We start from the raw sequence: 23067 nt of genomic DNA on the forward strand, positions 1-23067 counted from the left end.
AGTAACGTTAAATAACTGCTGATAATGAAAACTGTAAGTACAGAATTCCACTTTAATTGTTAACCTTTCTTTATGCCATGCCCTCTAAAGATTCTTTATCACAATATCTACCCTGCTTTTTTGTTTTTTGTTGGGTTTTTTTTGTCATATCAGTTCCGTCAACGTCCACCTCCAGTGGGATAGCGGCCACCCCACCGCCTGCCTATCATGAGCCGGAGGAAGACACACCAACATTGTTATTTATATGTATATTTTGAAAATTCTAGTGAAATAAAATGTTGAGATTTAATAAAAATGTTTTGATGTCAGATTATTTATAAAATAATTGTGATGAATGCTGGTTGAAGAGCCCCGGGTTTTTATTTTTGCCTAGGGCCCCAGCAGACTCTCGCAGCGCCACTGCTCTTTATTACAGTTTAATCCCTATCCCTATCTTTCATATTGTAATATAGTTAGGGCGAGTAATTTTCCTACTACTCTCTACAAAATCTTGGTCCTCCGGTAACGTTTTTTTAGAATTGTAACTCGATTAGAGTCACACATCTTATCTGCTCCTTCATTTCAACAACTACAAATTCACAGGTCCATTCCCACTCAACTCATCAATCTTCAGATCTTCATCCTCCTAAATTTCTTACTTGCAGAGGTCAAGTTTCAATAAGATCTAGGGGTACCAAATTATGGAATGGCTTTCCCCATCTGGCAAAAAACAGTTCCTCTATAAAATGCTACAAAAGAAATTTAAAAGATCATTTAACTGTTGTTTTGTAATTGCTTTTTTTCATGTAAAGTTGTCCGTGTCTCCAGTTTAGTAATTGCTTTTTTTCATGTATTGTTGTCTATGTCTCCATGTTTTACTTTGATTTACACATGCTCAAGGAATTAATAATTTGTGTGTATAAACCAATATTCCCCTCATGGACACACACACACACACTTACATTCTCTGCTTTTATATTGATGTTGTTATGTTTTTGTTATTATATATAATTTGTTACTATTAGCTTGTTATCACTTTTATGTACTTATATGATTTTTTGTATGTTAATATTGTGAAATTTTAACATTATTTAGGTGAAGGCTTCATATAAGCCCACTGGGTTTTCTGCCAAGGGCAAAAGTTGCATAATAGTCATTTAGCTTAACACTGCTGGTTCTACACTGGGGCCAATGAATTTTAACATACCGCAACAAAAGAAAATTTTGTTGGAGGGGGTCCGCTCAAACTCCTGTAATCTTTGCCTTGCTCGGCGCCCGGTCTCGTTCCAGTCTTCCCTCCTCTCCCCGACGCGCTTCCATGTTGTAGCTTATTAGGTTATTTCTTCTAGTTCGTCCTTCCAGATCTGTCAGTTTTTCCTGCCTGGCTTTGTTTTTTCATTGATTCAATCAACACATCTTTCATAGACATGTTAACTGTCTTAGCCTCACCGATTCGTGCTTCGGCTTCATTCAGTCTAGTTTTGTGACCGTGCATCCATGTGGAGTTAGCAGAGAGTTTTTGGTAAATTTCTGGCTTCAGATCTTTGAGTTCGGCTTTCATGTCTTCTTTTGAGTTCTTCTTTGAGTTTATGGAAGTCAGCTTTATGCTCAGCCCTGAAATCGCGTATTTCCTTACTGATAGCACTGAGCACATGTTTTCTGCTGGGTCGTCGTTTGAACGATGGGCGTCGTCCATCTCCAATAAATTCTTTCCTTCTTGTCCGTCACAGTTCCTCTGACTTCTTGTTTTCATTCCCCCACTCATTCCAAAATGATTACAACGATTTGTGTGACAATTAGTGAATTAAAGAGGATAATTTTAACTTGCTATCTGGAGCTCAAAATGAAGCAGCCATCTTGCTCGCCTCACTACCGGAAAGGGAGTGTATTTATTTCAATGAGAGAATGCACATCAGTTTATATTTTTTATCATCCTTTGAACAAATCTTTTCAGTAAATTAATTCAAAGGACTTGAATGTAACAAGAAAGTTCCATTCATGTTCAGGACAATTCATGTTCAGAAGAACCATTCATGTTCAGAAGAACCCATTCAAGTTAAAGAACTGTTAATATTGACATTTGAGAAGATTGGATTTTTTTAACAAAGCTTTTTTTATGTAATACCTGATGTGGCCCAGCCTCACCCAGACTCTGCCTCTAGCAGCCCCCAGGTAAAGTGAGTTTGAGACTCCTGTTTTAGATGAAAGGTAAACTGTTTTGGCAGAACCTCAAGACAATGAAACACATTCAACAGTAAATGTAAACTGAGAAGCTAACAGAAGACATTATATTTCACTGAAGCCATTTTGTAACCTTTTTCTTAACATTACTCACTAGATTCCAAAAAATCAGAGCATGGCTTTTCTAATAAACATTTCACTTTTCAAACAGAAAATTGTGACTTTTTTTCTCCATTTTTTTCATCCACACCTGCTGTCCAGATTAAAGAGGTGGCAAGGTTTGAGTACAGTGTCTCCAGTTGAATGTTTGTTGCTGTTGCAGTTTCAACATTGTGTCCTTTTCGCTGAATCTCTTGAAATCAGGCCACTGTGGTTGTAGCTGCTCCGGTGACACGGGGACTGGTGTCCTCCTTCATGCAGGACTGACCTTTCGACCCAGTAGGGCTGCAGCATGTAATGCACATCTTGTCTATGTTCAGGCCAGCCGTTTGCAATGTAACGATTGAGACGTTTGCAGGTGTTGTCTGAGGTTTGTGCACTCTTAATCTGTTCCAGCTTTGTTGGTGTGGCTGGCAGGCTTTCTTCTTTGCTGTCCAGGTCAGCTTTACATCCCTCTAGCTGTCCAGCTGGAAGAGGCGCTCTGAACAAGGCATCAGCTGTTATCAGGTTTTTGCCTGGGACATGGATAATGTTGAAACTGAATCTGAATAACCTGCGTCTGAATCTGATAATCCTCTGAGGGACGTCATCCAATGCTCTGGTCTTCAGGAGTGTTATGAGCAGTGTTGGGGAAGCTACTTTGCAAGCATAGCTTGTAAAACTACATGTAGTTCAGCCTGGCAGTAGTTTGTAAGACTACTGCTAAAAAAAGTAGCTTTAGCAACTACTTATACTCATTATACTCATTTAACTCAGCGTTAAAGAAATCAACATATGGTGTATATGAAACAAAATATAACAGCCTACAAAAAATGTGTTTGCCAGCAGAAATATGCCTCTCAACTTCGAGAGGAAAAAGTTGAAAAAATTCAACATATCTGTTGTTTTTGGCTTGCAGAGCTTACATGTGAACACGTAGGTCCTGTCTGTAGATGCATCCATATCCAACATGTACATGCTCAAATATGGCCATGGTTGTGTTGGTGCGTTCCAGGGCGCATCTGGGGGTCAGCGGGAGGGTTGTCCATGACGTGCTTGTTCCATATGAGCACTGCCTTCCTTGGCACAAAGACCTGCCCACTCTGTGAAGCATTTGAGTGCTGCCAGGGCAAGCCAATCAGAGGCAACATTGGCTTAGCATGTCATGACGTGTTTCATGCCTTACTCAATCTTGTAAATTGAGTAGTTAAACTACAAAAAATGACCCAAAAAGTAGTTGAAATACTTGTACTTGACGCAGCACGAAATATGAATGTAGTTTAACTACCAGCAAGTTAGAGCAAATTGTATTTAAGCTATGTAATTCAACTACATGTAGTTTAAGTCTCCCCAACATTGGTTATGAGTGGCTTGTGATCAGTTCTTATGGTAAGGTCCAGGCCAAGTATCTTCGCATGCGCTCATACACCCTGGTCACAGCTAAAACTTTCTTTTTGGGCATATCTTGTTGCGGCTTTGGTCACAACTGTATAACGGCATTTGCATCGCCCCCCGCCCCCCCCCCAAAAAAAGAAGATGCACTCCTTTTTTCTCAGGTCAATCGAGATCAAGCATGAAGGAATGTACTTTCTACACATCATAAGAAACAGAGAACTGTTTTGTCACGAAGATGTGTTATAATTGAATGTCTATGAAATTGCAAATTAGGTAATGGCGGCTGATGTTCTGTGTCTCTTTTGATCGAATCAACAGATACACCCTCCAAAGAAATCTTGTATTTGATACTTTTGTTATTTACAAGTAAAATGTCTCTGACATGTTTTTGTTAACAAGTATAAAGCTAGAACTAGAAGAAATATGTACAAGTCATCAGTTCTACTGCATATTCAAGTGTGTTTTATGGTTTGATCAAGTTTTACTTATTTTTGAATCTTACGTGATTTCAATCCTGTCATGTTATTTGATGTAGACAAAGTCCACCTATCAAGCCATGGTGAAATTCTTGGAAAGGTGAAACATGATCACGAAACATTAGAACCGTAGTTTAGTTTGATTAAGTTTCATGAGTTTAGACTTATAAGGCCATCTAAGGTTTGAACGCTGTCAGCCCACCCCTTCTGGTCTGCCTGCCAGCAGGGGTAATAAAACAGAGAGACATGTTCTTGTCTCACTCTTCTCTCCTCTTCTTTTTAAATCACACCCTCCTTTTTATTTTTCACGTTCTTTTTTAAATTTTTTATCTTTTACTTTACTTTTATTTTTGCAACAAGCTCTAACACAGTGATCTCTGCAGTAATCAATTATGTGTTGGTTTTTCTCAATTTTATGACTTGAGGTATTGAATCACTTCTTTTAAGGCTTCACCTTTGTTAAAGCTCTAACAGAACGTAGAAGAAATCTTTATTAAGACCATCATCATTGTTGGAGACACTGCAGTAATTGGCTGCTTCAGAAGCTGTGCAAGCAGTTTCCAATGAAAGAGAGACTTTTGTGCCAAGCCACGACCGGCTCTGCCCCCAACGCTCACTAGCGGACTTCCCGCTGGGCCGCGAATCTAGAGTTTAGTCAACAGAGTACCCGATGAGCCGCGACTTCCCTCTGGCTATTGGACCGGCATTGCGAACCCGCAGTGCGGCAGTGCAGACCAGAGAGGATACCAAAGCTCTGGACTCTCCGACTCCAAGACAAAGTAGGCTGAATATCTCCATACAGCTGGATTCACACACGTGAAACAAAAGTTGGTGTCTTAGGTTCTGATTACTATCATTTGAGATTAAATGAAATTCAGTTAGGGTCTTGTTAGTATTAAAATTACTCTTGCAATATTTAAAGGCTTCCACCTGAACCGTAATCTCACCATCTGCACATTCTTCACATTTTCTGTTACCTTTTGCTATTCATTTAAATTGCCATTTCATTTATTTACCCTGAATTTTCTTGTTAATAAACATATTTAACTGTCTGTCGTTGTCTGTCCAGGTTTAATAATTTCAATGTGGCGAACTGATGGGAATTGTGTAGAAATTACTGCTTTAAGATATAAGATTGAGTATTGATTTGAAAATGAATAGAACTGTTCCAAGCTAAACTTGTCCAGTCAGATTTCATTATTCCCTCTGGAGTATTCAAATAGGTAAAACCATGGAATTTGTGCCCCATTTACGAGTGTGTTATTAATCGCCAGTGATTAATTGCATTTATTATAGTAGTGTATCTCCTACACACTGATACAATGGTTTTGCGACTTGGGCTGTACTGGGCTAACACAGTCTCTGACCCTAGTTCTTTCTGTGTCCCAAGAAATGCTTTCTGTTGGGGTGCTCCGCCACATCCTTCGGCTCACGCATGTCAAGGATTGCCTTTACCACATACGGGTGTGCTCTGATTCCTTGAGAATTTATAACATGGCCCGGGAAAAGAATCTCTGTCATAGCAAACTGGCGTTCCTCGTTTAGAGTGAGTGCAGCTTTTTTGAATTTCATCGGCAGCATGGCACAGGACTCCGTCAATGCCGTCAAGAAGCCCGGACGTACTTTTAAAATCGTCCGGGCCACCAGAACGCTCCAAGCACTGGCCCGGTGGGGCCAGTGAAAAATATGCCTTGAAAAAAAATATATTTGGTCAAAAAAAAAATAAAAAAAATTCACATTAAATCCCTGTGGTACTGTGTTTTGCAATGACTTCTGTGAAATTCTCTCGGTTATTACCACTAACACATAGTGTTGCGTGATCCCGATCAAAGACAGCCAGAGCTGTGCTCTCCCTGGGACGTAAACACACCACCTGCACAGCCCGCTCTGTCCCGCGTAATGCGTACCGCTCGCTCACTGCTGCTGACTGTTGACACGGAGTTTCTGTTCCCGACATCAGTAATGTTTCTAAAAACCCCAGTACCCATCCAAACACCAGGCAAAAAACAAAAAGAAAAGAAAAAAAAGGCACCAGAGGAGTTGAGAGAAAGTGACAGGAATTATGAAAAGAAAAGGGCAAGAAAGTTCCAGCCTCAGTGGAGAGACCGCCTGAACTGGCTGGGATATGACAAGGAAAAGAATGAGGTGTATTGCGAACTATGCAGGGCAATGCCCACCTTTGCAGACAAGTAAGTTAGAGAAAAGTTGAAGTTTATAAACAGAAGTGTATGATAACGCATGCTGTGTAACTACGGAGGCTTGAAAACGCAGATCTGCAAGCACGTGTCCCATTTGTGACACACTGTAGATCGGCGTTTGAATTATTATTGTTATTATATTATTATTAATAACTTGGAATTATTATGATACAATTATTTTAATAATCTAATGATAAACACTTGCTTTATAGAAATTATAGTAGCTATTTTTTTATATTTATGATGAATACAGGCAGGAGATGTGAGTTGTGAGGTTTTTTTTGCTTGTTTATTTGAGGAATTCTCCACTCTATAAGGGCCATGTGGCAGAAAGGGCTACTGGGTTTGACCCACATGAAAACAGCACTTCACATCAGGGGTCGTATTTATCAAGCGTCTTAGAGTGCCATTTTACACTTAAGTCCTGAGAATTTGTGAAATTTAGTCCTACTCTCAAATTTAAGAATAAAAGCTATTTATCAACTTTCTTAAGTCTAAGAATCACTCCTACTCTCCCAGATACAGGGAGATACAGGTTAGGAGCTGCCAGCAGGGGATGGCACTGAGGCGAGATTGATGCCGTTGCCTCACACGAAGTGCTTGGGCCTGGCTGCACCGCGTCAAAGCACAGGGAGAGTGCGCGTCAGAGATGCCCGGGGACATAGGAGACTCTCTTAATGCATCTCAATCCAAACTGAAACATAAAGAATATGGCTGAAATATCAGAAATGGTTCTATTGTTGTTATGGTTAAAAGTTGAACAAACACACATTTTAGACATTTACTGAACAGTAGCCTGGCAAATATCCAACAACAATTACGCACGTATCTCTCATCAAAACGCACCTAGGAGCAGCGCAATATCCCTATAGAGTTGAAACAGGAATACTTTGTGAACTCACGCTTTTGAAAGCAACTCAAGCTTCATCGCAGCTGGATCCTGGCCGCCGTCCAACCCAGAGTTGCTGGGGGTATCTTCTCCAAGAATGCGCTCCACAACTTCTGCAACTGCACTGAAGTCTTTGCCAGGTGGTCCTCCGCCTGGCAAAGACTTTTTCTACCACTTTTTCTCGCAGTCAGCTGGTGACCGATGGCAGAAGGCTTGAGAAGCATATAGTTGATTCCCTATGTCTTCTAATGCCTGTTTTTTATCGTGGCTGGTAAGCGTTGGGCTGAACTTGCCTTTAATGATGAGCTTCCTTTCCTCGACTAGCTCCACTAATAACACTATCTCCTCCTCTCACCAATTGTGTTTTCTTTTTGATTCCATGTTGATTTCTGCATGTGGTTGCAGTAGGCTAGTTTATATAGAGCCACCCACACCAGTTTCAAGTTAGTTGCCTAATTAATGAATTGGAAAGATAAGGAAACATGTATTATTGATTAATTGCCGATATGTTTTGTATTATTTTGTAGATTATTGTCAAAATATACACTCCCATTGTTCACTTAAATATTTCTAAGATATTTCTTTATTCTTAGACAACGGATTCCCTCCCGTGATTGGTCATTTCTATGGACACAGAAGTGACGTCACCTAAAATTCCGTTGACGGCACATAGTAATGTCGTAATTCAGCTCTGAGAGTGACACTTAAGATTCAGTCCTACACTTCGCTGAAAGTGTGAGTAAGATGCTTGATAACTAACTTTTAAGTGCAGCTTTCAGCGAAGAATTTTTTTACTCATAAGTCAACTCTTAGCAGGGTTCTTAGGAGTAATTCTAAGAAGCTTGATAAATACGGCCCCAGGTCTGCCTGAAAAGGAAGAAGTCAGAGAGTGAAACCCCTGCTGTGTTAGCTGGTGTACATGTAAACTTTGACATGCATGCAGGCTTCAAGAAGCAAATGGAGAACATGTTCCACACAGCTTACTATGTAGTAAAGAAAGAGAAGCCATTTACTGACCTTCCTGACCTGGTGCAGCTCAAAAGCAGGACTGGCTCAAACATGCCAAACTGCTACAAGTCAGACAAGGCATGTGCAAGGTGAGAACTACAACTAAATTCCTAACTTAATTACCTTTTTCAATTTCTTCATTATTACTAAATGCACTTATTTTCCTCCAGATTTACAATTGACATCTACAACATGGAGAGGGAGCAACTCCTTACTGACATAAAGAATGCTCACTACATCAGCGTCATGATTGATGGGGCAACTGATAGTGGGATCCTAGAGAATGAGATAGTGTATGTTAAATTCTTCAGTAAGGAGAGGGGAGTGGTCCAGTCCTTCCTTGGCATCGAAGATGTCAAGCATGCACATACAGCTGGTGTGCTTTCTGTGGTACAGTCAGGTACGCCAATATTTAGTACAGTGATCACGTTAAGCTGTTCCTGGCCAATGAATAATTGCTTTTTTTTCCTTATGTGTTTGAGAAAGCAGGCCTGGAAAAGTGGAAGGAGAAGCTGGTCTTCTTTTGTACTGATGGTGTAGCTGTCAATATGGGGAAGAAGACCGGTGTGGCTGCAAAGCTCAAGGAAGAGATTTGACATCTGCTTTTCATCCACTGTGTTGCACACAGGCTGGAGCTGGGGATGGTAGATGCCATTAAAGCACAGCCAGGGATTAAAAAGCTGCAGGAGGTACTGCATTATTTGTATATGCAGTACCACTACTCCCCCAAGGCACTCAGAGAACTGAGGGTGCTGGCAGATGCACTGGAAGACAGAGACCCAATAAGGGTGTTGTCAGGTCCTTCACGATGAACACCTCCTTCTCAATCTTTCTGTCCCCTCTCTGAATGACAGCATGCACTTGCCCTTTAACATCCAGAGGTTGGTTGGCGGGGCTCAGCAGTGGTCTGTGCGGCGCTGTGTGGCTGCCATATCTATCCTGTACGTATTCTGTTTCTTGGATAGCAGTCACAGACGCACTGGTTACCACTTTAAAGTGCAACGGACTGCCATTTATGTTAAGTATTTTAGTCCATGTAGATGACTGTGCATGGTCAACAGCTCCTACATAAGCCACCACCTCATCCTCTTCAATGGATTCTAACTTTTGAGCTGATCTGCACATGGCCACAAAGTGTCCTCTCTCTTGACATTTTCTGCACTCAACGTCTTTTGCTGGGCAATTGATCCGTGAATGTTTTTTGGATTTGCCACATTTCCTACACTGTTTTTGGTTGAGGTAAGCTGAGGCTGAGAATGGTTCACATGTTTATAAGATTTTTTTCTATAAGCCTGTCTCTTATTGTTATGAGACACTGCACCTATTTGCCATGGTGAAGTGGCTGACTGCAGAACTATGGATGTAGCTAAATCCAACTTTGGGTTGAGTCTTTCAGTCTTTCAGACAATTTGGCATCACTTATGCCAACAACAATCCTATTCTGGATCATTTCCTCATGTAAGACGTCATATTATATTTGCAATGTTCAGCTAGCTGGTGCATGGCAGTGATGAAGTTTTCTGCAGATTCGCTGACTTCCTGACATCGTTTATTACATGGCTTGTTCATAAATTACATTATGCACTCCTACAAAGTGTCAATCAAAAGCATGTTTTACCTCATCATTCTCCTTTTGTTTCTCTTCCGTCAACTGCAATGAACTCAGGATATCGTCAGCCTTATCTCCCATTTTGTAAATCAGAGAATTAACCTGGTATGCCCCGTCTTTTTCTTTCAAACCAGAAGCAACCCTGAAGCGTTCAAACCATGTTATCCACGCCGGCCACGACCTTGGCTCGAAGTTGAATGGTCCCGGTGGTGTGACGGTAAATATGTGGTCCATGCTGTGTGCTTTTTGCTTGTCACTAGCTTTCGTCGACCCACTCTTTTTCTTGGTCCACAGGTCACCCATTCTCACTCTTATTCAATTCAATAACACTAATATTCAGTGTAGTGTCACCAAAATCACCTAACCCTACTTTAAAAAACATGTTTCTAATGTAACATTAACTTGATATTGGTATTTAAAATTTCAACATTCAGCAGGACTGTCTTTAAACCTTAGAAATATTAACTTTTTTTTAGCATTTAGAACCAGTCTAAGTGCTGTATTATAGACAACTGGACTTTCGTTATATTCTATAACCTTTTTGTAGCTACTGGCAGTGTTGGGGAGACTTAAACTACATGTAGTTGAATTACATAGCTTAACTACAATTTGCTGTAACTTGCTGGTAGTTAAATTACATTCATGTTTTGTGCTGCGTCAAGTATTTCAACTACTTTTTGGGTATTTTTTTTGTAGTTTAACCACTCAATTTATAAACTACAATTTTGGCCAATAACATGAATTATTTTTATTTTTATTATAAAAAAGACCTATATAATATACATTTTAGTTTATTTTTCTTTAAAAAAGGGCATGAAGCCAATGTTGCCTCTGATTGGCTTGCCCTGGCAGCACTCAAATGCTTCACAGAGTGGGTGGGTCTTTGTGCCAAGGAAGGCAGTGTTCATATGGCAAAAGCACATCATGGACAACCCTCCCGCTGACCCCAAACGCGCCAGCCCAACCATGGCCATATTTGAGCATGTACATGTTGGATATAGATGCATCTTACGGACATGACCTACATGATGAACTCTGCTTGTTCAAAGAGTTCAAAGAGTTAAATATCCCTCGGATGGAAGTCAAGTGAGGTTTTTTTGTGACAAGCAAACTATTTTCACCATCAGAGTTGCACATGGCAGTCCGGGGTAAAGCTAACTGTTTAACAGTCCGATGTGGTACCACACATCTCCATATGCAAACACAACGTTCACACTGGTAACATGAACTTTACCATAACATGCGCTGGTGTTCACAAGTATGCTGATCAACAACACCACTAAGTCAATTAGTACTAGTGATAAAATCATAGCATGTACATTTTTGTCAATAATTTACAATATATATTGTAATTTATATTATTAGAAAATGGTCTGATTAGAGCACAGACCTCCACCATGTCTGGGCCATTTGTGTTGTACTTTAGTGCACTAATGTAGTTTGCAGGCTAATGATCCAGGGTTTGAACTTTATCATCTGGGGCCAGTTGTTCAAAACTTTTGAACATTTATCCAGGATCATTTAATCTGTCTTACTTTTGTGCCGGTTTTTCAAAGCAACATTGGATTGGATCACCTTGATCCAGCTACACAGTTTTTAAGATTACAAAATCCGGATTATCAGAGCTCTAAACCAACCGATCGGATGGCATAATATTAGGAGACAGAGCCTATCCACTTCTACCATGGCTTATGTCTCCTTTCCTTGCAGCAACCAAACCTGCGCAGGCACGCTTCAACACTGCTCATTGCAAAACAATGTGCAATTGAGCGTTTAAATGGAGTTCTGAAGAGACACTTTGCATGCCTTAACTTAGGCCTGGGCAATAAACCGAAAATTTACCGATACCGAAATTTACAACGATAACTGACGTCATTTTGCCCATGTCGGTATATTCGGTGTCATAGGCCTAACATCCACTAGGGACAGGGGGACATGTCCCCCCCCCACTTTCCGAAATCCCGTTTTTGTCCCCCCCACTTTTATTTAATCCAGCGGAGCAGTAGCTCTCAAGCATCTGATACTCAAACATTAGGTCTACTTGATTAATATACCCAGCTTATGTGCTTATTTTACGTTAATTTGATGGCAAACTCCGCCCGCTGATGCAACACCAGCTATGCCAGGTTAGTAATCAAGTGAACCCACTCTCGCTGTGAGACGCGGACAGTTTGTGTAATGATGCTGCGTTCAAAGGCTGCAACAGGCCACTGTCTTCGGCCGGCCGGTCCATTGATCAAACATTTGTGTTTTGTTTTTTATTCACTCAAAATAATGACTGTATTTCCAGCTAGAAAACGCTCATCTCTCTCCTCCCTCCATTGTTGTTTGCATTTGTGTCTCTGCGTGGTCTGACACGTGAGTGTCCTCATGCTGGAAAACGTGACTTCTCGCGTACGTGACCTCACTCCCCGAGACGCAAGAAGAAAGCAAAATATATATTTTTTACTAAGGAAAATGACAAAACTAGTAACGCGTTACCGGTATCACTGATTGTGTAGCTTAAGTGCAACATGAAACATGAAGATGTAAAGAAAAAAAGAAAACAGTAGAATTAACTTTGAGCAAGTTTGGAGGAAAGTCGGAGGTGTGGACCCATTTTAAACAAGTTGTGGGCCGTGATAATAACATTTGTCGGCTTTGTCGAGTGCATTAAGTGCGGCACTTGTTGCATTATTCATTAAGATTTCTGTAGTTCAAACAACTCGCAATTGTAGTCGAGAACGTCAGTTATAACAGCCCACGTATTAAACAGTTGTCGGGTTTAAATCGGTCTTGGGCTCATAATTGCATTCAATGTAATGGGCTCGGGTCGGGTCGGGCTTGATTAAGCTCCTAAACTACTAAGCTCTACTCGGGTCCAGCCGCGACTTTACTGAGGTTCACCCAGTGTGAGCAGCAGGAGGACGGTTAGCTCACCTCCCAGAACATGGCACTGAATCGCTGGAAACTGATTTAGGGAACTTCATCAAATTACTTAGCATAAATATATTAATACAAAATAATTGCAGTTCTTTCAATATCTTCCATGTCATGGGGCCCAGTGACTCCAGCAGCAGATTGTATTAGTAAACTGGACGAATGAGACACAGCTATGTTTATTGTACTTTAGTGCTTCCTCTATTTTATATGAATATTAATATGCAGAAATCTAAAATAAAAAAAATGTCAAATGTAAACTGTGCCAAAAGACTGTTGCAACAAGTCAAGGCAACACATCCAACCTCTTCCACCACCTGCAGTACAACCACGTGATTCAATTCGAAGAAATAAAAAAAGCGAGAAGCGATCAGGACCAGCTAAAAGTGTTAGAATTTGTTTATAAGAGACTGTATTTTTAATACTTTGTGTTTGAAGGAAATTTAAGTTATCTTATACTTTTAAACTTGTTCAGTTGTCATTTCAAGTAATCTGTGCTTTTCAGCTGTTCAATCGTGTGCTTATCAGTTGTTTTTAACTACTAAATAAATAATATAAATCTTAACTACAGTGTAGTTCTACAGTCCTTCAAAGTGGAGGGGGGGGTTACTTAGTTATCGTTCATTTATCGTTATCGAGGTGAGTTGCTCAATATATCGTGATATTGATCTGAGGCCATATCGCCCAGCACTACCTTAACTACTTGCGAGTGAAGCCACAGGGAGCATGCAACATAATACTTGCGTGTATTGTCCTGCACAGCATCGCTACCAAGCACAATGTCCCTCTCCGTAATGATGTTTATGACGCACCTGAGCCTGTTGAAGAACCAGGCCAACCTCTGACGTTCTGTCAGAATGAGGGACTGACTGGATGTGCAGTAAGGGATGCCATTGCTAGAAATTATTTTTGACAGGTTCATCTCTGATGATTGTTTCTTTGAAATTAATATACAGTGTTGAATGACAGAAACATTTCATATATTATTTTTGTTTGTTATTAAAATCTGTTTGGGGGAATTGTTTCATGGGCGTAAGATCATTTTTATTTTTTTTTTCATTTTTATTTTATTTTTACTTTACTATACTGAAAGGCTTAATTGGTGGACTATGTCTACTTTATCTACTTCATCACTGTAACGGTTAAACAAGTCAAGTGCAAAATATAAGTAAAAGTATTATATACTAAATGATAGAAATTTATTATTTGACCAATTTTAAAGTTTTAAAACATTTTCTTCCTGAAATCCACCTTGAAATCCTACCTCCTGTTGGGATCAGGATAATCCTGTTTTTTTGGATCAAAGTTATCCAAATCCTACTGAAATGTTTTGAACAACACAAAGTGAAGGTTTGATCCAGATTCAAACTAGGATTGGATTCCCTGATCTAATCCGATTTCAGAATCCTTTTTTCCCTTTTGAACAACCAATTTTCAAGATTTGATCCAATCCGCTCATCAGATCAGATTACCTTTGGAAAACTGGCCCCACAAAATGCCAATTGCAAAACTCCCCTTTGTGGGACAAATAAAGTATTATCTTATTTTATGAATTGCCAGACTTACAGTTGATGTCATTTATATTCATTATTTTTATGCTAAATAAAATTCTACTATGGAAAATCAGGTTATTTAATAATCTCTGCGAGCAAACAAGACAAATGAAGAAAACAAGAACACACTTGTCTCACTGTTGTTCTAACAGGTTAAGTAGCTATAAAGCTCAGCAGCTTTTACAAAAAAATGATTTTTTTTATTTTGACTGTGTTTTGATAAAAAGAAATAAACCATTTTAATTTTTACATTCTGTCATCTAATATTTTATTCCATTACTTTTGATGATGTTGTAGTTTTCCACAGTAGTATCGTTTCAGTTTTGGTATCGAGATATTTTAGGCAGGTATCGTACCAAGAAGTCATATTTTTGTTATCGTGACAACACTAGTCATGAATATTAACAATTTCTGCACTCAATTTCATTCCTGTAAGTGTTTTGTAATGTTTCTGACATTGTAAGTAACTTAATGTTGACTTACTCTGTCACTGGAAAAGCATCTTCTTTGAAAGATGTCAATAGCTCCATGGACTTGCCAGTCTTGAAAGACACACAGCTGCATACAGGTCCAGGTCCAGCAGAGTTTGGTGTGTGCTGCTGTCCTGAGCTGGAACACAACATACACAGAGCTTTGAGTGTGAATAATGATAGCAGATCTTTATAGTTCTGATCGTTGGCATGAAGAAGAGATGTGTATAGGTAGAGATTCTCATCTCACCTCTGAGATTTGATTTGGCTGTCATGTTCCCCCTGCGGAGAGGTTTTAGAGGGAATGACTCCCTCCACGCCATCATTACACTGATTCATGCTTCTAAACTCACACACATTTACATTTAGGGCAATCAGTAGACGCTTTTGTCCAAAGCGACTTACAGTAATTCATACATACATTCATACACTGATGGCTGTGACTGCTATGCAAGGTGATGATCGGCACATCAGGAGCAGTTTGGGGTTCACTATCTAGCCCAAGGACACTTCCATATGCAGACCAGGGTAATCAAAGACGCTAAGTCTAGCCCTGGGCCACAGCCACACACACTTTCATCTGGAGAAGAAACACAAATCATTAATCATCTCCACCAATAGTCCAGTAGATGGAGTCATGAAGCTGCAGTGAAATGAAGAGCAGCTTAGCACATACACAAAAAGCATTGAGGACCATTTACATTGACGGACACGCACACAGGCTGTTCACAATTAATGTCAACATCTGTCATGAGTGATCCGATCAAAACTGGACAGCTTAAAGTCCATCAGTTTACAGCTGACATCAACCCATGTCTGAGTGACCACCTGTGATCAGATGTCAGTTCCTGCTCTATGTGCAAATACACCGTCCATCAGTGGGACAGACAGACACCATGTTTCTACACAAAGACAGGAAGAAGTTCATTTCGAACATTTGCTGAATATACAAGAAGTCCTAATAATACAGAATAAGTCAGAGACAGAGTTTCACAGAGTTTATAAAGTGTCTCTTAACTCAACAACTCACTAAACTGAGGCATTTGTTAAAGGGATAGTTCTGTTTTTTGAAGTGGGGTCATATAAAGTACATATCTATTAGTGTTGTCACGATACCAAAAATATGACTTTGGTTCGATACCTGCCTAAAACATCTCGATACTGATACTAGGGATGTCCCGATCAGGTTTTTTTTACCCCGATCCCGATCTGAGTCCTTTAATATTTAGTATCTGCTGGATACCCCAATCCAATACTCAGCCTTAACTAATATTTTCCTGGATAATACAGCTGCATTAACCTGTATCCAAGCTGTTCCTTTATGTATTTTTTTTTAAGTTGTTGAAACAATGTATATACCTTTATATGGCTCTTTCTGATTCTGCATATGCTGTTCCATATATGGAGGAACCAAGCGTGGGCTGCGTCTCCATATATGGAGGAACCAAGCGTGGGCTTCGTCTCACACACTTCAGCTGCTGAACACGAGGGTCTGCTGTCACAGTGCAGCGTCACACACTCACCTGCTAACACAAGGAAGGTGGAGGCCAATGTTATAATAGTATATGCATAATTTTCTATTGCTTTTTACATATTCCCTATGCTGTCATGTAAAATGACGTGGACGCGTTGCTTGTCTATTTCACACGCCGTCAGCGTCTCCTCTAATGCCTGTTTTACATGCTTGCTGTATGAGACCCACGAAACTAGTGTGCATACTGGCACGTTGTAACTTGAAAGTGGAGTCAATGTGATGTAATGCAGAGATGGTAGGACATACCGGGGATTCAAAAACCCTGATCCTCTACCACAGAGATGAGCTGGTTATCCAGAGCGATTAATTTAATTACCTCTCTGTAATATTTGTGGCCATGTCGCTGTCTCGAGGACATTTCTCTTTCCTTTTGAAAGTATCTGCGAGTGTTTGTTGCTTCAGTGTCTTTGCCTGTACTCTCGAGTGAACACGTTGTATTCTTTGAGTGTTTGTTGCCGTAACAGTTGAGTAGTATTAAATGCAGCTCCGCAAAACGGTCGTACTGCAGATGTTTCATGTCGCCGTTGGACTACTTTCGCTTTCTAATTTAAGTTTTTTCCACACTGCAGACATTTTATCCACAGGTTTGCCAGAGTAATGTTACGCGCGCATCTGAGTTCTGCCACAAATTGTGCCCAGATTGGCCCCGATGCCGATACTGCGATACTGAAACGACACCACTGCGGAAAACTAAAACATCATCAAAAGAAATGGAATAAATTATTAGATGACAGAATGTGAAACTTAAAATGATTTATTTCTTTTTATTAAAACACAGTCAAAATAAAAAAAAATAAAATAAAAGCTGCTGAGCTTTATATCTACTTAATCTGTTAGAACAACAATGAAATGATTATGCAGCTGTTTCACTTAGCTGCCAATGTGGTTACAATCATCTCTGTATCCAACTCTGTATTGTTTCGTTCATTTGTCTTGTTTGCTCTCAGAGATTATTAAATAACCTGATTTTCCATAGTAGAAAAAAATTAACAGCACATTAACTACAGTTTTATTCAGCACAAAAATAATCAACATAAATGACATTAACTGCAAGTCTGCAATTCATTAAATAAGATAATACTTTATTCATCCCACAAAGGGGAATTTTTCAATTTGCATTTCATGTTGATAAAGTTCAAACCCTGGATTATTAGCCTGCAACTACACTAGTGCACTAAAGTACAACACAAATGACCCAGACCTGGTGGAGGTCTGTGCTAATCAGACCATATTCTCATAATATAAATCACAATATATATCATGAATTATTGACTAAAATGTACATGCTATGATTATATTACTAGTACTGATTGACTTAAAATAGATAATTAAGTGGTGTTGTTGATCAGCATACTTGTGAACACCAGCGCATGTTATGGTAAAGTTCATGTTCCTAGTGTGAACATTGTGTTTGCATACAGAGATGTGTGGAACCACATCGGACTGTTAAACAGTTAGCTTTACCCCTGACTGCCTCCTGCAACTCTGATGGTGAAAATAGTTTGCTTGTCACAAAAAAAACCTCACTTGACTTCCATCGGAGGGATATTTAATGTTATCTATCGCTAACCTGCAGCTCTTTGAACTCTTTGAACAAGTTTGCATGTCTGTCAGCTAGATGCTTCGCTGGGTTGGACGTGTTGGCTCCCTTGTCCATTACGGATTTAAAGCATCGTTTACAGACAGGCTTTGTGGTGTCAGTGGGCTTGCCCTTACTGTCGGCAGGAGCACTCATGCAACTTTCAGCCATGTCTGTCTCACTCTGCTCTGTGACTGTCTGTCACCGTGAAACCACGCCCACTCTGTCTGCAGGCAGTGAGGAAGCAGAGAAGCTGCACACAGACATGCTGCCCCACTGTCGCACAAAGTTCATAAAGTACCGATACTAACAAAACGTGAAAAATTATCGTTTTTAACGGCTGCGTACCGCGGTACATTTCTAGTATCGGTTTACCCTGCAACACTAATATCTATAGTCGATCTGTTCCCTACTGTAATCACAGATCAGCACAGCCTCAGTTTGGAGAAGCAGAGAGCCGCTCCAGCCCAGACGCTCAGCTTTGTACTGCAGTGAACGGTGTCCAGATGCAAAGCCAATTTTAACCACCTAAAATAAGGCCCACCTAAAAAAATCTATATCAGTTCAAGTGTACATTATATAGAGAAAATTCACAATGCTTTACATCACCGTCAGACCGGCCTTTCTTTTGGCTAGGGCTGCAACTAACGATTATTTTGGTTGTCGACTAATCTATCGATTATTTTTTCGATTAGTCGATTAGTGACGATTATTTTGGCAGCATCTGTTTCTACTTTAGTTTTACCTCATATTCTCAGAGCAAATGAAAAACCCATGAAACATGCATTTGAAAACATAATATTTTGAAACACAACTGGATTTTTAATATGTCAACTGAACTAATTAATACTAATTATTACAGTTCTTAATTGATTACATATCTTACAACTGAATAATTATGTTATAAATCATTGCATTAAGTGGAGGTTTACTATTCAGTGTTTTATCCAATTTATTTTATTACTGTTTACTGACTTAATATCCTACACATGAATTATTACTGATATCGTTGCTGTCAGACAGAAACCTCTTATTTGCAAATTTGACTTATTTTTTTAGAATCATTTTACTGGCCACCCTTCACATCTGTACACATTATTAGCCAAGGAATGTATTAAAGAGCCTGTCTCCAGCTGGACTCTTGTCTGATGACACATGGGGCAGCACAACCACACTTGTTATTATTCGAGATTTGTTGCATTTTTAATAACTATGAACTTTAATAAATCACTTTTTGGTTGCACACTAATGGATGAATATGTCTTAAAAATGCAAATCCATTTCAGTTTGATTTGCTGGTAGGTTTGTAGGCTATTTTTTTGAAATAACTCAAAACAATGACTGTATTTCCAGCTACAAAAGGGCAAATCTCTCTCCTCCCTCCATTGTTGTTTTGTCACTGCGTGGTGTACACGTGAGTTCTCCTCATGCTGAAAACATGACTTTTCGCACACGTGACAACACTCCTCGAGACGCAAGAAGAAAGCAAAAATATATATTTTTACTAAGGAAAATGACACAATAATAGTAACGCACAGTGACTTGAGTAAGTAACTTTAATCTGATTGCTAGTTTGGAAATATTAACGCGGTAGATTACTCGTTACTGAGGCCGGGCCGGGCCAGGCCAGGACTCAACCTGCACGGGGTCTGGTCGGGTTTGATGTTTTTGGGTTCAATCTGAGCTCTACTACAGAGTCACACGTAAATTTAATGTCATATATTGCAGTTGTGAGGTTACCGCCCGAAAATGTTCCCAAACTTTGGACGTGTTTGGTTTTGCTTTCCTGCTCTCCTCAACATGTTCCGCCATCATTCATATTCTTCTTCTTCTGCGGAACCGTCTTCCTCTTCTATGCCACACTCTAGTGCGCATTCTAGTAGTGGTGCTAAAGCAATCTGCTCCGACTCAAATCTTTTTTTTATATGATGATGAATAATAATAACAACAATAAATACGACGTGTCGACGCACACATTTCGTGTCGACAAATTTTGATTGTCGAAGTAATCGATTACGTCAACTAATCGTTGCAGCCTTACTTTTGGCACTACATTTTCTCAACTGTAGAACATCCGTACCCCTACGTGCAGTGAGTTTTAGTGGTCTGCCATCGCAATTTCACTCTGGCCTTGGTCGGCAGTTGGGAGCGACACTGTTTTAACCTAAATATAGAGACTAATAAAAGGATGGCAATACTGTGTTAAAAATAGTGTTAACTTAAGGCCTATGACTGTTAAAAGCAGATATGTTCCATCAATCAGGGGGGCAGTTTAAAACCAAACTGGAGACTAAAACTCACATTAAAACATGGTTTATATGTTATTTGACATTTGAATGATAATAAAGGATGGAACAACCCAAATAATCATGGCATCTGTAATTAGGTGCTGCTTAGCATCAGGGTGGAAAATAACAATTAAAGTCCAGGTCAATATCAGTCCAGCAGATTTTCTTCTTTGTACAGGTTCCGTGCCTCCGCAGCTCCAATGTCACTCCGAGGTCAGCTGCCAGGGCCCTTTCTCCCCGTCTAAATATGATTTTGCTGGGTGGCTGTTGCCGATCGAGTCCAGAGTGAAACTAACTTGGCAGACACAAACTGCTTCATAGTACCAAGAAAACAATATGCAAGTACTGTGTTACATGTAACCTCCCTGCATTCAAAATCCTGCTTAAATAAAGTATAGTACACATTTCATCAGCAGTAAATGTACTCGTCCTATAGTTACAGTTCTCCTGGAGGATACAGTAATCAACTTGAAAACTGTAGGCTACTTACAGTAGTTGAGTAGATGTACTTTCTACCTGCTGATAGTAATGAGTGCACAATGTGAAACTGGGAGCGCTCCTCTCAGCTCTCTGCTGTAGAGCTGACATGCTGACAGACACGTTAAGTGGCTCACAGCTGTCTCCGCCTGCTGCACAGGCTGCAGTCAGTCATCAGTAGTGATACTGCGCAGTAATGATGACTACTGTACTATTTCTACCTCTCCTGATCCATCGATCACTCCCTCCAACATGGCGGAGGGAAGGTGGTGTTATCACTAAATTGACTGTTCTCAAAGTCAGGAGCCGAGCGACACATTTCCACGTTTTTTACTGCAGCAAGTATACAGCAGTCACCAGCATCACCAACTAGAGGAGCAGAGACGGTAAGCACTGAGAAAGAGTCAAAAAAGGCTCATTACCTTCACGGACACAGGGCTTCAGTCCTAAGTGAAAGTGAAAGTACACGTCAACAGGAAACAGAAGCGCCACAAGCTTCATCAAACCCGGACCAAGTACTAACAGCTGCAACCTGCAGGAAGGTCCAACCCTGCCCACATCCAACTCCGCCCACACCCAACTCCGCCCACATCCAGTGCCTTAATCGTGCTGCATTCAGGACAGTGGGGATTTCGGACTTCTATGAAACTTGCTGCATTTATGACACCTGCGAACTGTAGGACTTCGTAATTTTCTTTTTAACATACATAAATGTTGTACTCTATAAAATCTATAATTAGATCAGCCAAAAAAAGACAAATGCATTTATATTTTGTAATATACATAGGCCTGACTCTCTGTATCTGTAATTGTAGGCAATCCAATAAACACTATATATATATACATATATAAACATATATATATATATATATATATATATATATATATATATATATATATATATGTGTGTATATATGTATATATGTGTGTGTATATATATATGTTTATATATATATATATATATATATATGTGTGTGTGTGTGTGTGTATATATGTGTGTATATATATATGTATATATATATATATATATGTGTATATATGTATATATATGTGTATATATATATATATATATATATATATATATATACACACACATTTATAGAGTTATGGAAATGAAGGACACATGAATGTAATAAACTCAGTTCATGTGAATAATATATTCCTACAATGACTCCTTTTCATCTTCAAGTCGATGTCATGGGGATAATAAAAGCAATAAACTTCCACTCAGCCCTTGAGACGGCAAACAATGAGGAATACCTATTTAGTAGGTAGTTTAGTTGATTAAAGATACTAAAATGTATCTTATCCATGAAAATATTTTTTATTGTAGTACAACAGGGACAACAAGATAAAAAAAATGAACTTATAACTGCTATTACAATACCAAGCTTTTGAGTGTGGAACCTGGATTTAACATCCATGGTAAAAACGATGTTTTAAAAATAACACAGGGTGTTAAGCCTTTTTCATTCAATACCTGTAGATGAACCGTTTTGGGAATGGGACAAATCATCATCCAGATATATATGGGCAGGGAAAATACCTAGGGTAAGAACAAAACTCTGCAGCTGCCATCATAACCTGGCACTTCGGCCATGACAAATGTGGGAGACACACCATGAACGGTTTAAGAACACTAATTTATTAACAAAAGGCAATGAACAGAACTCAACATGAACAAGGTGTGGAGTGTGGATATCAGTGGAATCAGTAGTGTAAGGTGTGCATGAGGGATGATGGTGTGTGGATGTTGTAAGGTGCATCCCGGGTGGTGGGTGGTGATGGAGAAGGCGACAAGGTGTCAGTCACATCCTAGGTTCGTGGAGTGTCTAGAATTGGAAGGAATCATGAAAGGATAAATCTAGTGATATATTCCATACTTTGTCAACAAATTCCATGAGAAGAGCAAAACCAATAGATAACTGATCCTACTAACAAGTATTAGTTGTGTAGCCAAAGCCTGATGTAGCATAAACATGGACACAAAGCATTTTCATACATATTTGGAGTTGCCCCTCTGTGGCTACTTTTTGGACTAACATTCACAGCATCCTGGAAACTGTCTTTTGATCCAAATAAAATTATAAAAAAACAAAAACAATGCTCACCCACCACTTATTGGGAAAACCCTGCACAGAGCTGGCAGAAGTGCGAGCAAAAGCCAGGGTGCGAGTTCTCAGAATAGATGCCCTGCAGCACCCTCTTTTCCCATTTCCTGCATAGCCATCGGTAAATAAAAACAGTCCTTGTTAGAGGTCCCCCTTTATTCTCTTTGGATCTTCACATTGAAGAAATCCTTGCTGTCTAGAAATCCTCTGGTCAGTATTGTACCCATAGAGATACTCAGTGTATGGTTCTATTTTTGTGTCTC

The 23067-nt window shown here is 39.6% G+C and overlaps 1 protein-coding gene across 2 annotated transcripts in view; it reads right to left on the reverse strand.

The window, feature by feature from the left end:
* LOC115590955 (uncharacterized) overlaps nucleotides 1-21256 on the reverse strand; it is a 47294-nt gene extending 26038 nt beyond the window's left edge. Inside the window, exons 1-4 of one of the 2 annotated variants that reach the window (XM_030432451.1) lie at nucleotides 21116-21256; nucleotides 16175-16341; nucleotides 15066-15395; nucleotides 14829-14954 (exon numbers count right to left, since the gene is read on the reverse strand). In XM_030432451.1, the coding sequence (XP_030288311.1) occupies nucleotides 14829-14954; nucleotides 15066-15154 (215 nt within the window). In that variant the 5' untranslated portion in view covers nucleotides 15155-15395; nucleotides 16175-16341; nucleotides 21116-21256. The remainder of the gene's footprint in view (nucleotides 1-14828; nucleotides 14955-15065; nucleotides 15396-16174; nucleotides 16342-21115) is intronic. The other variant, XM_030432452.1, reaches the window with a different exon arrangement.
* Nucleotides 21257-23067: the final 1811 nt, after the last annotated feature.

Source organism: Sparus aurata, chromosome 11 (genome assembly GCF_900880675.1).
Source record: "Sparus aurata chromosome 11, fSpaAur1.1, whole genome shotgun sequence".
Lineage (NCBI taxonomy): Eukaryota > Metazoa > Chordata > Actinopteri > Spariformes > Sparidae > Sparus > Sparus aurata.